This window comes from Megalobrama amblycephala, linkage group LG9, assembly GCF_018812025.1.
Source record: "Megalobrama amblycephala isolate DHTTF-2021 linkage group LG9, ASM1881202v1, whole genome shotgun sequence".
Lineage (NCBI taxonomy): Eukaryota > Metazoa > Chordata > Actinopteri > Cypriniformes > Xenocyprididae > Megalobrama > Megalobrama amblycephala.
This window is the reverse complement of record NC_063052.1, coordinates 14042721-14057545: the sequence shown is the minus strand read 5'-3', so window position 1 is coordinate 14057545 and position 14825 is coordinate 14042721. Positions and strand designations below refer to the sequence as shown.

At 35.6% G+C, this 14825-nt stretch overlaps 1 protein-coding gene across 1 annotated transcript in view; it reads left to right on the top strand.

The window, feature by feature from the left end:
- csmd3b (CUB and Sushi multiple domains 3b) overlaps positions 1 to 14825 on the top strand; it is a 521564-nt gene that overhangs the window by 202632 nt on the left and 304107 nt on the right. The window contains 1 exon segment of the mRNA XM_048201776.1: positions 2262 to 2469. Within this exon segment, the coding sequence (XP_048057733.1) occupies positions 2262 to 2469 (208 nt within the window).

Sequence of the window (14825 nt, the reverse complement as noted above, 5' to 3'; positions counted from 1 at the left end):
CCGTTTTGTCTCCTGAGTTCCTTTTATGTAATGGAATTTTTATGAGGCTGTCAATCACATGCTCAGTGACATTAATAGTTGTGTGTGTGTGAGTGTGTTTGCACACTTTTTACTGACATTAGCATTGATATTACTGTAGTTCAGGTTTTATGTCTCATGACTTTTCACTAGCCATCAGAGTGTGGAAATGTTTAAGGACAAGCTTGCATTTGAAACCCGACACAAATGAACAAAAACGTTTTATACACGCTCATGAACCATGTCATAGCTTTTCTTTGCTTTTATAGATTTATTCCTTTAGTTTATTATTGTGTTAATGTTCAATGAGAGCCTTTTTACCTCACTTCTTTCATCATTTACTCACTACGCATCATTTTAAACCTGTATGACTGACTTTCTTGTGTTGAACACAAAACTGCTCTTTTGCATACAATGCAAGTGAATGACTCTCCCTACTAGTCCCATCCGCTTTGACTGAATGGACAAAAAGCAGCTTGAGCATTCTCCTAAATATATTCTTTAGTGTTACACGCAAGAAAATAAGTTGTAGAGTAACAATCCTACAGTAATATTAATACCGAAGTTCTCAAAGATCATTTCTCTACACCCTTCGCGGGGAGTTTGATTGACATGCGATCTGACCAATCATATCGCCATTTTGATTAATGAATCATTCACTACTAATCGTTTACTAATCAGTTTACTAATCGAACTCGTCTTTGCGAAGGGTCAAATTGATAATATTTTGTTTCGAATCAGTGGTTCGGAGCGTGTATCAAACTGCCAAAGTCAGTAAACGAGTCTTCGTTTCGTCGTAAGTGTTTCGAAACGTTTGAAATTTCAATGGTTCCCGTGACTTTGGCAGTTTGATACACACTGATTCGTAAACAAAAGATTCGTAAAGCTTCGAAGCTTCAAGTGAAGTGTTTTGAAATCGCCCATCACTAGATATTGTTGAATAAAGTCATTATTTAGTTTTTTGGCGCTGAAAAAAAAAATTCTTGTTGCTTCATAACATTAAGGTTGAACCACTGTAGTCACATGGACTGTTTTAAATATGCCTTTAGCAGCTTTGTGGGCCATGGGATTTTATCAAAAATATCTTAATTTGTGTTCCGAAGATGAATGAAGGTCTTACAGGTGAATTAGTTTATTTTTGGGTGAACTAACCCTTTAATAAAATAACTGACCGCTGAATTCAGCAGTTGTCCAATCAGAATAGAGTATCCCAGAGAGCTGTGTTAACTGATATATATTTGCATTACAAAAGCTAACCGTCAGAAACGTAGGAGATAAATTATCCCTTAGTCTTTCCAGGTGCATGTGCTCTTGAGTATTTCTGCCTGTGAACGCATGTCATGTGTATGTACGTTCTGACTGTTTACGTATGCAAATGTATGCGTGCGTGCGTGCGCATCGACATGGCTCCCGTCCCGGACATGTCAATGCGTCTCTCATAAGTGTTTCAATGTAACTCTTCTTGTTGCCAAAAAATTCTGCACCTGTTACTATGTGTCGATCCCAGGTAAAAGTGATTCTCCACATCGGAGCATCGCTTTCTACATATTTCTGTAAACACTATATGTACGTTCAGATGGCTCGGTGCCATGACTGTATGTACATATGAGTGGATGCTTGTTTGTATAAATTATTTCTATATAATTTATCATGTTTGCACAGACTAGTCCATGTGTCTTTATCTGTACGTAGTTCTAATGCAACTCGATTTTTAAAGATAAAACTACAATTTGCAAATTGGTAAATTCAAAAAGATCGCACTCAAATTCAATTGGACACCTACTAGCAGACGGGACCAGAGATGAGCTCTGAGTCTGTTTGGAAATGCAGCTGGGACCTTGTTTTTCTGAAAGCCTTGTCATGACAGGAAAGCATTGACAAAACAAAACGAGAGAGGGCCAAAGCTTCAGAAGCCACCGGAAGAGCCACTCCCTCACTAAAACATGATAAAAGGAATCATGGGAAAGCCTTGAAGCGAGCCTGTTTTCGTGCCGGATTAATGAACGGCACCGTGGCTTCTCTCTCACATGCTTATTATTGAACAAACTGGCCGTAAAGCTATTTTTAGCTCTCAACAATGGGCTGGAAAAATCCTTAAAGTGAATTGGAGCACATGAAATAATTTGGCGAAAAAGTGCCCTCGATTTAGTCCAAAAGGTTCAGCTGTCATTTTCTGCTGTATAAGTATGTCTAGAAATTAAAGGCCGATTCCTAACACAAGTCTTTTCGTGTTTGGTTGACAGCTGAGGACACATGTGGTGATACTCTGAGGGGTTCAAGTGGCATCATTACGAGTCCCAATTTCCCGAGTGAATATTACAATAGTGCGGACTGTACGTGGACCATACTTGCTGATCCCGGAGACACCATCTCCATCATTTTTACAGACTTCCAGACGGAGGAAAAGTACGATTACTTGGAGGTGGAGGGGTCCGAGCCGCCAACAATATGGTGAGTCCAAATGCCTTGCCCACCGGTGTTTATATCCATGCTCATCCGTCTTGTGTGGCATTTTGTTGGGTGCAAACGGTAGCAGCTTCCTGTCGAATCTTTGCTTAATCCCATGGACATCTTAAATGAGTCATCGCCCCATCCGTAATCTCACCTTTGTAACTGTGTGTTTTCCAACGAGTCTGAATGATTTAGCTGTGATTTAGATGTAATCTTGCATGTTTTAACAGCGTTAAAGCCTTCCTCATTTAATGTTGTTGCCGTGCCTGTGCATCATGTGTCGTTTCCAGCTGTATCTTATGGATGTAATCGTTAGTCATAATGGAAGCGTCTAATGTTTATATCATCATAATATTTCACCTCTGCTGTTTATTGACTGGGCTCAAATTGGGCTATTGATTCACTCCCTCCAGCTTTGTCTACCCTGGTGATGATGGGTAAAAGAGGGTAATTATTACCAGTTTGTTTTTTGTTTTTTTTTTCTCCTTCGCACACTGCTACATTTGTTAAAAGGGAAAAATCCATTGCGTGCTTGTTCTGCACGCAGCTCTTAGAGGAAATGAACATGAGTATCGATTGCCCGAAATGCCCTTCCTCTTCACTTTAATGTTACAAATTGAACTCTAGCCAAGTTTTTAATTACATCTCATTTGGAAAGTATGGTTTTGATATCAGTCAGTGTCGTATAGGGCTGCATGGAGCGCTCAAATTTTACTGTGGTTCGGGTGTGCCAACCGCCCCATATAATACTCAGTCTTCACATATTTAAGAGAACGGACTGACATTCCATATTAAATCCACACACCGTAAAGAAGAATTGTTGGTTTAACTTAAAGGTGCCCTAGAATTAAAAATTGAATTTATCTTGGCATAGTTGAATAACAAGAGTTCAGTACATGGAAATTACATACAGTGAGTCTCAAACTCCATTGCTTCCTCCTTCTTATGTAAATTTGATTTGTTTAAAAGACCTCTGAAGAACATGCGAATCTCAACATAACACCGACTGTTACGTAACAGTCGGGATCAATAATATGTACGCCCCCAATATTTGCATATGCCAGCTCATGTTCAAGGCATTACACAAGGGCAGCCAGTATTAACGTCTGGATCTGTGCACAGCTGAATCATCAGACTAGGTAAGCAAGCAAGAACAACAGCGAAAAATGGCAGATGGAGCAATAATAACTGACATGATCCATGATATCATGATATTTTTAGTGATATTTGTAAATTGTCTTTCTAAATGTTTCGTTAGCATGTTGCTAATGTACTGTTAAATGTGGTTAAAGTTACCATCGTTTCTTACTGTATTCACGGAGACAAGAGCCGTCGCTATTTTCATTTTTAAACACTTGCAGTCTGTATAATTCATAAACACAACTTCATTCTTTATAAATCTCTCCAACAGTGTAGTAATGTTAGCCGTTAGCCACGGAGCACTATCAAACTCATTCAGAATCAAATGTAAACATCCAAATAAATACCATACTTATGCGATTAGACATGCTGCATGACGAACACTTTGTAAAGATCCATTTGAGGGTTATATTAGCTGTGTGAACTTTGTTTATGCTGTTTAAGGCAAATATGAGCTCAGTGGGCGGGGAGCGTGAGGAATTAAAGGGGCCGCAGCATGAATCGGTGCATAGTTAATGATGCCCCAAAATAGGCAGTTAAAAAAAAAAAAAAAAAAAAAATCTGTGAGGTATTTTGAGCTGAAACTTCACAGACACATTCAGGGGACACCTTAGACTTATATTACATCTTGTAAAAAAACGTTCGATGGCACCTTTAAAAAGGTAAGTTACCTGGTTGCCTTAAAGTTTTGGGTTCATTGAAATTAATAATTTAAGTTGATACAATGAAGGCGATTGGTTTAATCAACAGAAACTCAAAATATTATGTTATCTGAACCACATTTATTATTGAAGGTGATTTGACAAAAGAAAAAATGTTGTGAAAAATCATGAATGTGTATATATATATATATATATATATATATATATATATATATATATATATTTTTTTTTTTTTTTACAGTGCATGAAGCACAGTTTGTCCTAAATCTTAGCATCTTCCACCTAATCTTTATATATATATATATATATATATATATATATATATATATATATTTTTTTTTTTTTTTTTTTAATTAATTAAAAAATCAGTAAATGTTTCATCAGTTTGTTTTGGAAGTTTTGGAACATACAAAGGGAATTATGAGATCATATTTAAAATATAGGACATAAAGTCAAATCAGTGTCATTTTAGTTTTTTATACAATAGTTTATTTTTTATTAATATTTTGAATTAGCTTTTATTTTCATTTTAGTTTCCATTTTAATTTTAAATTAAGTTTTATTATTTATGTTTTAATTTTGTTATTTGTATAAGTTTTTAGGGGGTTCTATATAGTTTCAAATATTTTATTATTTTGAGTTTTAGTAGTACTTATTTCAGTTAATTGCCAAGGCAATATTTCTTTTTTTTTTTTAAGCTTGAAAGCTAATATTTGCAATTTGAGCATTATTTCAATTACAAAAAACTTTATTTAATAGTTTCAGTAAACATTGTCAGGCATAAAGTCATTGTGAGATATAAAGGCACAATTGTGGGATATAAAGTTGCAAATAAAAATAACAATTATGAGAAATAAAAAAAACAATTTTAGACTGATGGAAGCAAAATTAGACAAACAAAGCAAAATTGCATATATAGTCACAATTATATTATTTTTACTCTCAGGTGGAAACAGGCTTCCATAGTGTTCTATGCATTTCACTGGTGCACATTTTTCATATTTAAATGTCTAAAATGCAAGGCACTATTAAGTTTAGGTGCTTGAAATATTTATGTGCAATCATATTTCCCTGGAGTTATGATTTATCTAGACAAAAGCATGTCATGACATGTGACACTTTATTATGACACTAAAAATCTTTTCGCTATGAAGTCGTATGTCAGTAAGCCAAACTCGAGCATCTCAAATACATTTAGCTCTTAACTCAGTCAATAAGTGACTATTTTTAAACGCATGCATTGCTGCAGGCCCTGTGACTGTGTAGCATTTTGTTTCATTGTACAAAGTGATCAAGGGTTTACCTAAAAACTCAAATGTGGCGTATCTTTCTAAACAAGAAAACGAGAATGTCCTCTTCTTCGCGGAAGTTGGCAACCCTAGCAGCTCCGTTAAGTGCTCGTAAGATTTCCTATGATGCGAAGCAAGCGGTCGAGGGGGATACGTAATGGTTTCAGGCACGCGCCGGCGACGTGTTAACACATTGTTTACAGTGATTTATTCAACACAGTCTCTCAGCGGCAAGCAAAGGGATGTCAAAGAGGATTTTTAAAGCGAGCCAGAGAGCCTGATTTGAATATGCATGTTATGTAGATGAGCCGGTCCTACTCCAATGCTGATTGCTGTGTAAACAAAGCACAGCGGACGTCTGAGGGTGCCGCTGATACATGTAGATGTGAACGCAACAAGCTTCACTGCCCTGTGTTTGCACTGCTCGTTCATCCATGACTAGATCAACAGATAAACCTGCCTCGTCACTTAATCACATCTGGCATTAGTTTTGTGGTGCATTAATCTGTCTTGTGTATAAATTATTATTTTTGCAAACTCTCCTGACCTGTTTTGTGTATTCGGATTAGGCGACGCCTCCTCTCAACCTCATCGGAGTGTCCTTACATCTCTCTTGCGTGCTTCTGGGTCACCGCCTTTCAATGATTGCCTCTTATTGGATTAGTCAAAGCAGGAAACGTTGGAAACTCCTGAAAAAAAGCACCACAGGTAGTTCGGTGCGCTCCAGCGATGCGTAATTGATGTCTTTAATAAAGGATGAGCTTCATTCTCTCTGCTGCAGTCTTAGTGCTCTCTGATTGAGCAGCTTATTTACTGGAGTGTTTTCTGCTCAGAGTACCTCTGCGTTTTGGGCTGGCCGCCCTGATGTCACCCGGAGCACAGAGTTCAAGCAAGCTAAGCGCAGGTGTGCTGGAAATTGAAATGATAATGTAGATATATTAGTATGATAATTTATTGCCTATTTTGCACCTGTTTTCTGTTGAAAAGCCAATTTAGAAAAACAGACAATGGTGGTTCAAAGCACATACTGTATCTGGTCTGAATATGCATTGAAATTACTTCATTTTATTCTTGCTAGTGTAAATGTTTCATTAGTAAATTACACAGAGGGTTATTGTCACATTTCATGAATTATTTTCCTGCTAATTGACAAATTATTAAATTGAGAATGGTGCGCCATAACGCTAGAAAGGGAGGCATAATGCTATTTTTTAGCATTAATTTGAAGGGTTTTATTCTTCATTTGAACCTTTGCAAGTAAACAACACAGAAAAAAATATTTTTATTTTAATAAATTTTAAATTGTGATTATTATTATTATTATTATTATCAGCACAACAATTTCAATTAAAAGTTCAATTGAAAAATTTCTTAGAATTCAGAATCTTAAATAATTCAAAATTTAAAAATCCTGCAACCTTTTGTTTATTTCCTTACTTAAATTAGATTTTGATCTTTTTTTTATATTTTATTTTATTATTATTATTATTATTATTATTATTATTATTATTATTATTATTATCATTTTAGGTCATAAGGTTTAAAAATCGTACAACCTTGTTTATTTCCTGATTTAAATTAGATTTTGAATTCCAGATTTATTTTATTTTATTTTATTTTATTTTATTTTATTTTATTTTATTTTATTTTATTTTATTTTATTTTATTTTATTTTATTTTAAATTCCAGATTTTTATTATATTATATTATATTATATTATATTATATTATATTATATTATATATATTATATTATATTATATTATACTTTACTTTATCATCATTGTATTATTATTATCATTTTAGGTCATAAGGTTTGTGTTTAAAAATCTTGCAACCTTTTGTTTATTTCCTGATATAAATTTTATTTTATTTTATTTTATTTTATTTTTTTATTTTATTTTATTTTATTTTATTTTATTTTATTTTATTTTATTTTCAACAATAATAATAACAATAATAATAATTATTATTATTATAATTATTATTATTATTATTATTATTATTATTATCAGCAGCAGCAGCAGAAGCAAAACAGTTTGAGTGAAAATTTGAATTGGAAAATTAACAAATTTCTTAGCATTCAGAATCTTGCATAGTTTTCATTCATTTTGGCTTATAAAATCTTGTTTGATTTAATTATTTTTAAATCTTAAAATGCGTTGGTTTATTTCCTGATCCCAGACTTTTGGACCCCACTGCATCATATCTGATGGCTTACAATAGCTCCTCATCCCTTTGAGGTGATGAACCATTGAGCTGCTGGCTTTATCAGTCTGCTTCTCCCCTCTCCAATCATTCTCCATTTCCCTCTGATTTAAGTTCCCCTGAGCTTCCAGTCATTCCTCGTCTGGATCCATCACCCGGCTCTTTAAGAGGGCCACAGTCTGCTGCGTGGCTTATGATGCTTCTCTGACAGCTTCGGTGCGGCTGCAGTACAGATATCTCCAGCAGTTCTTGGTCTGTGAGCTTCTCCGACCTGTCAGCATTTCAGAGAGTCGTCACTTCAGCCCGAACCCCCAGAATGCAGCGAGAGTGATTAGATCCAGCGTTGTTGTGAGAGCAGACGTGATTGAAGCCAGAAAGCGACAGCTCGGCTGCCATAAACGTGTTGTGGTGTTGTATCCTTTCCCTTAAAGTTTTATCCGCTGTATCTGCCAAAGTACAATTTTAGAAGTGCTACATCTTAGAGCTTAAAGTCAAAAAAGTCAGGGCCCAACAAATGACTGCTGTCTGGAAATAGATATCTCACACAGCCATTCAAATCAAGGCCTGAAACGTCTGGCTTCTGCTCGGAAAACGGAAGAAGAATGAGCCATTTCTCACCGGGGAGACAGTGGGATTAACTCCCGACAACCGCTCATTACCTCCCATCACAATTTATCCTCTACTTTTATTGGAGATGATTGGATTAGATCACTTTTGTCCCCCTCCATCACTCACGGGAAAGCAGTGTATTGACCATGTTTAAAAGGGCAAGGCAACCTCACTTTCTGCTTACCGCTCTATGGGAGTCCAGTGCATTGTAGTCATAGATAATTCAATGTCGCAGACGCTTCTTTTTCATTCTCCAGGCTGTGTGCACTAACTTCTGGTTTATTTATCTGAAGCGCAGGTTATTTGAGCAAAGGAAGATTGTGTTTGCAAGGTGAAGGTTAGTTTGCCTTAACGTGTTTGTACCTAGATGATGTTGTTTGTTGAATATGATACAATATCTTGACGGATGAGTGTGTAGAGAATATTAGAAAAACACAGACTTCAAGATGTGACCTGGTTGTTTAGCTTATAACAATAGACTCTAGACACTTCAGATGTGCACACATGATGGTTTTGAATTGCTTGAAATATAATTACAATCACTTCAAAAAGGAAAATACAGTTAAGTACAACATACAGTGCAAATCTGTCATATAAGCTACATAAAATTATAATGAGAACATTATAATCATGTGCTTGGGACATGACTATTAATGGTGAGACTTTTGTTTTTGTAATCAGGCTCTCAAAAATTATATAAAAATGTGTATTTAGATTTATCGGCCAATATAACGGTTATCAGCTTTCAAATATAAAGATTATCGGTTATCAGTACCGACCAAAATGTTCATATTGGTGCATCCCTAATTTTTTTTTTTTTTATGTTTTTAGAACATTTATACTCACCATGGCTGAATTTATTTGCAAAAAACACAGTAAATATTATGAAATATTATTTAAATTTAAATGTTTTCTATTTGAATATATTTTAAGATGTAATTTATTCCTGTGATGCAAAGCTGAATTTTCAGCATCATTACTCCAGTCTTCAGTGTCACATGATCCTTCAGAAATCATTCTAATATGCCTATTTTGATGCTCAAGAAACATTTATGATTATTATCAGTGTTGAAAACAGTATTTATTATGAAAACTTCCCAGATTTCTGCAGAATTGGAATGCCTGTCATTTACAAAGCTGCTCACTTGTTTTCTTTTCTTTTTTCTTTTTCTTTTTTTTTTTTTTTTTTTACATTTTGGCTTGTTTAATAATGCTTACAAAATGCAGCACTCATTTTACCACATTTAAATCCATTCCACCGATTTATCCCCAAAATCAGAGCAGAAAACATGAAAAGCGACTGCAGATTGTGTCTAGCCATGACACACACACACACACACACACACACACGCACACACACACGCGCACACACACACACACACACACACACACACACACACACACACACACACACACACACACACACACACACACACACACACACAGACTGTGTGCTTGAATGCCAGCAGTGGACCCCTCCAGCTCCCTCCGTGTTTGGATGAGAGGCGGGAACGGGAGGGTAATTAACATTGCCCTTTTAATTCTGTGAACATGTAAAGCAACCTGGCATCTAAAGGCTACAAATACAGAGTTACCTAACCATGATGAAAAATGATCCAGACTATCAACCCAGAAAAAAAGGTTGCTTGTCTTTTATATATATATATATAAATATATATGTGTGTGTTTGTGTGTGTGTCAACTTGGTCCTAGCCATACAATGTCTGTAAGTGTCTTTATGCTGTCAGGATGGAATCAGTTATCAAAAACGTGTAACTACAGTCTTTTCAAACGTCCTTCCTAACAGCTTTAATGGATAGTTCACCCAGAAGTGAAAATTCTGTCATCATTTACTCATCCTCAAGTTGTTCCAAACCTGTATGAGTTTCTTTCTTCTGTTGAACACAAAAGAAGACATTTTAAAGAAAGTTAGTAATCAGACCCCATTGAAGGCACCCATTGACTTCCGTAGTATTTTTTTCCTGCTATGGAAGTCAATGGGTGCCATAAACTGTCTGGTTACCAGAATTTTCATTTTTGGGTGAACTATCCCTTTATATTTAGAGTGACAATTCTTGATGTATGTCTTGAGACATGACTTTACTGATATAGCCTATTATGTAGTTGCTTTATCTCTTGATATGAGCTGAAAATGAAGACCATTTTCATTTGAATCTGTTATGACTGCGTCATTGAAAAGCCCTTCCTTTTGTAATGGTCTGGCACACAAAGATGCTTTTCATATAATTTGTGATTTTTCTTCATTTCTTGCCAAAAGCTTAAATAACAACAAGGAGGTGGGGGGGAGAGGACTAAAGTGAATTGAACATCAATTGAGAGTAATGTTATGCATTCCACGTTCCAATCAATTTTGCTGGCACACTAACCGACGTTCACTTCTGGGAAATCTACAGAACCCGGACGGAAGCAGCATTCTGAGCAGGAAGTGCCTTCGGTGTGACCTTGAGCTGTATGGACTTTAGGTTCCCTCATCACATACACACAGTCTCGCAGATTTAATTGTATGCATAATAACTACATGCAAAACATACACTCATTTATTTGATAAATGTAAAACTATACTATATGCACACATAACTACACTACCATTGAATGGCTAAATGTAAATAATTAGATACCTAATATTTGTGTAATATTTGTGACATATTATACCCAAAAATTCTTCATACAGTGGACTACCAGTAAAACTGATAAAAATTTGAGACCAAAAATGATTCAGACACTTTGACCTGACCATGTTTTGCTTAAGTGTTATCTAACATAATTAAGATACATTTTTTCTGACAGTTTAACTCTGAGATCTTGTCATATTTTATTACCATTTTTTTTTTTTGACTTTAGTGAATAAAGTGTAATAATGAATGAAATGTTCAAGGTGTCTAAAGGTGTCTGAATAAATTTGGTTTGACTGTATATATATATATATATATATATATGTATATATATATATATATATATATATATATATATGTATATATATATATATATATATATATATATATATATATATATATATATATACAGTCAAACCAAATTTATTCAGACACCTTGAACATTTCATTCATTATTACACTTTATTCACTAAAGTTAAAAAAAATGGTAATAAAATATGACAAGATCTCAGAGTTAAACTGTCAGAAAAATATTTATATATATATATAATCTTAATATATATATATTTGCCTTAAAATGTGGATTTCAGTCTTGCATCTTAGAAATTCAGAAATTGATTTGTCATTTAAGGCATACTCAAATGTTCCTGAAGTATTAACACGAAACACTCGTACACTCGCTACACGTATAGTGTCCTTCAAAAACCTTAGAGGCTGAAAACAAAACTTAAGGTCCCTTCAAAAGGAAAACACCTCGGATGAGCTATAACCCATTAAAGTTGGCCTTCTGCTAAAGTGCTTTCAGAAAGTGAGGAGAGTTTGGAGCTCAGAGTTCAGTGACATTCAGTGGCTCGGGATGGCCAGCGTTAGGGCATTTATCAGCGGCTCCACAGACCTCAGGCAGCTCAGAGAGCAGCCGGCCTAAAGTGGAGGTGGCAGGCAACCAGAGGCTGTCAGCTTTGCCAAGTGAGAGATAAGAAGCTCGGACAGCAGTGCCTGGCAGGAGCTGTAGTGTTCTAGAGCGTCACAGTCCTTCAGAATGGGTCTTCCAGAGCAATTCCTGCCAAGTCCCCATCACGCTTAGTCACTGTAGTCAGGTGGGATCCTTGCTAATCCGGCTAGTGATCCCACTCGTTCTGTACCTCGGACCCCCCTTGAGGGCTTAGTGGTCCGAGGCCTGTTTGCAGGTGCGTTTGTACAGAAGCCGAGACAATTAGAGTGCAGCTAACGGCTTTGTACTGCTCACACCTTCCCTGGGTGATTTATTTTATTTTTATAGTATGTGTTGTATAAATAATACTTTTGCGTTTCAATAAATAATATGTGAATATAAAATGCTATAGTATGGTTGCAGTTCACTGATATAAAATTAAAATAAAATAAATTAAATAAAAATGTATATATTATTGTGTGTATATATATATATATATATATATTAGGGCTGTCAAAATAACGCGTTAATTTAGATTAATTAATCTGAGAAAAAATAACGCGTTAAAAAAAATAAACGCAGATTAATCCATTCCGTATTGGCCTTTGAACCTGGAGCCGTTCTAGCCACCATTCGACTGTAAAATGAAGGAGGGAGACGACTGCTGCGCTGATGGACAGAACGAGCAGAGCAACTCCCTCGTGCTCTCTCTGTCTTCAAAGCACCGTCTTTGCACTCTCTCTACTTCACACATAATAATCTAAATCTACTGACACAATGCTAAAAGTTCGTAAGACCGAATCCATGTTTCACGAGGCGCATTCGGAGAATGTTTTTCCTGAATAACCGTTGGGTGTGAATAGTGCTCAAAAGAACGTCACCTCATCTTCTCTGACAGGCGCCCTGCACGTGAAGCTGACATAAACCACACTTTCAGTAAACAAAAAGAAAATCCTATCCAGTGGTGAAGTGTTTTCTGTGTTGACAAATCTTTTGCGATGTTCTAATAACAGTCACGATTCGCACGCAACGCGTCAACGTCCGCTAATGTCCAATTCGCGACCTAATGACTCATTTGAACCGATTCATTTTAATGAATCATGACAACAACTGATCTGTCCACACGGTCTATAATGAATCATTTACTCGAACAACTCTGAAATGAGAACATAAGTGTGCTTACCCTATTTAGCAAGAGTGGTTAATAAAATTAGCCTTAATAATCCACAATATTTTCAGGTTATTTAAATGACAATGTGTAGTAAATTAGGCCTACCTATAAAATCAGTTAGTTTAGACTGGAGTGAGGTGAAACCAGAACAAAGCAAGTTGTTGTTAGCTATCACTGTTTGTGTGGATGACCATGTCTGTCACCACCGAAGACCATTTTTGACCCAGGAAAACCCTGCATTGATTCATTTGAATTGAAATATTTAATACTTTCACAGCAAAAATTATGTATGCGATTAATTTAGATTAATTAATCACAGAGTGTGTAATTAATTAGATTAAAATTTTTAATCGATTGACAGCCCTAATATATATATATATATATATATATATATATATATATATATATATATATTAATATAATATGAAATATTAATGTGTTGTTATATTTTAAAAATGTATTAATTAATGTATTTAACTTTCTTTTATTACATGAGTAAGTGATGGATAATACTATAAGCGATGTGTGTTTAATATTTAATGATGTCCTGGAGCAGCTTATATATGTTATCGTTAGTCCGGCTTTAATTATTATACAGCCAAGCACAAAGTACTGTATTTGCTGCTATCAGTCATAATCCTCTCTACTTCTTCATCTCATGTGCTGTATGTCTATACAGGCTGTTTTGCCTTAGAGAGTAACTTTTATTTTCATATGTGCTGCATAGCCATAAGCAGAAATCTGTTTTAAATAATTCTAAAATCAGCACACTGACTCTCTCTGTATACCCAAAGGCAGCTGCGCGTGCCACAATGGCTCAGACCGTGGCATGAATTTCATTTGGAGCTGTGCGACAGAGCCAAAATGGCTGCCAGTCGGGAAAAGAAAGGCCCTAAAAAGCAGCAGCAGCAGCAGTTAACTGATCACACATCACAGCCGCTCTGTTTTACGTGCTTTACTTTGTGTCCAATATGAAGTGAAGTGTAGATCTGTGTTTGATTTGTCTTCTGTGTCTAATGTCTCTCTCGCTCAAGGACAGAGAACATCTTTTCGTTGTAGAGCTCTGTCCCTAGGGAACTTTAAATACAGGTTTTTTGAATACTGCGACTGTAGGGATGAGGGAAGCCATTAGTGTGGAGACGTATGACGATGTCTTGAAGGAGTGCAGTAAAAGCGCTTGGCTTAAAGTCTCCATGAACTTGCATTTTAATCACATTCCCAGATGGTGGTTTGTAAGGTAGAGATGTGTGATAAATTCCTCATGAACATATTGGGCAGATGCTCTGCCAACCTGCTACGTATCAATTGAGCATGTGAATGAGGAGGAAAAAGACAATTACATGGAAATTTGTCAAAATATGCAGCATCATGTGTTGTTTTTGCATGCACTGGCTTAACTCTGCGTTCTTGGAGGTATCCAACTGTTTTATTTGCATGACTGTTTGTATTTGTGCACTGTCAAAAAGCAGTTATGTTTTATTCAGCATGCAGAGCTTTTTGACTCACGTGAATGCAAAATGCTAATTATTTTGAAGCTGCATTAAAAAAAAACACATATTAGACTAACAATATATTCCCCCAGATGTTGTCCCAACTAGAGTTTCCTGAACAAACAGTTTCATATCAAACAATTTGTTATGGGTTTTTGAGTTCCCAGCATGGTTTGCATCATGAATAAATGATGCACAATCTAGAATATCGAGTATTGTTTACTG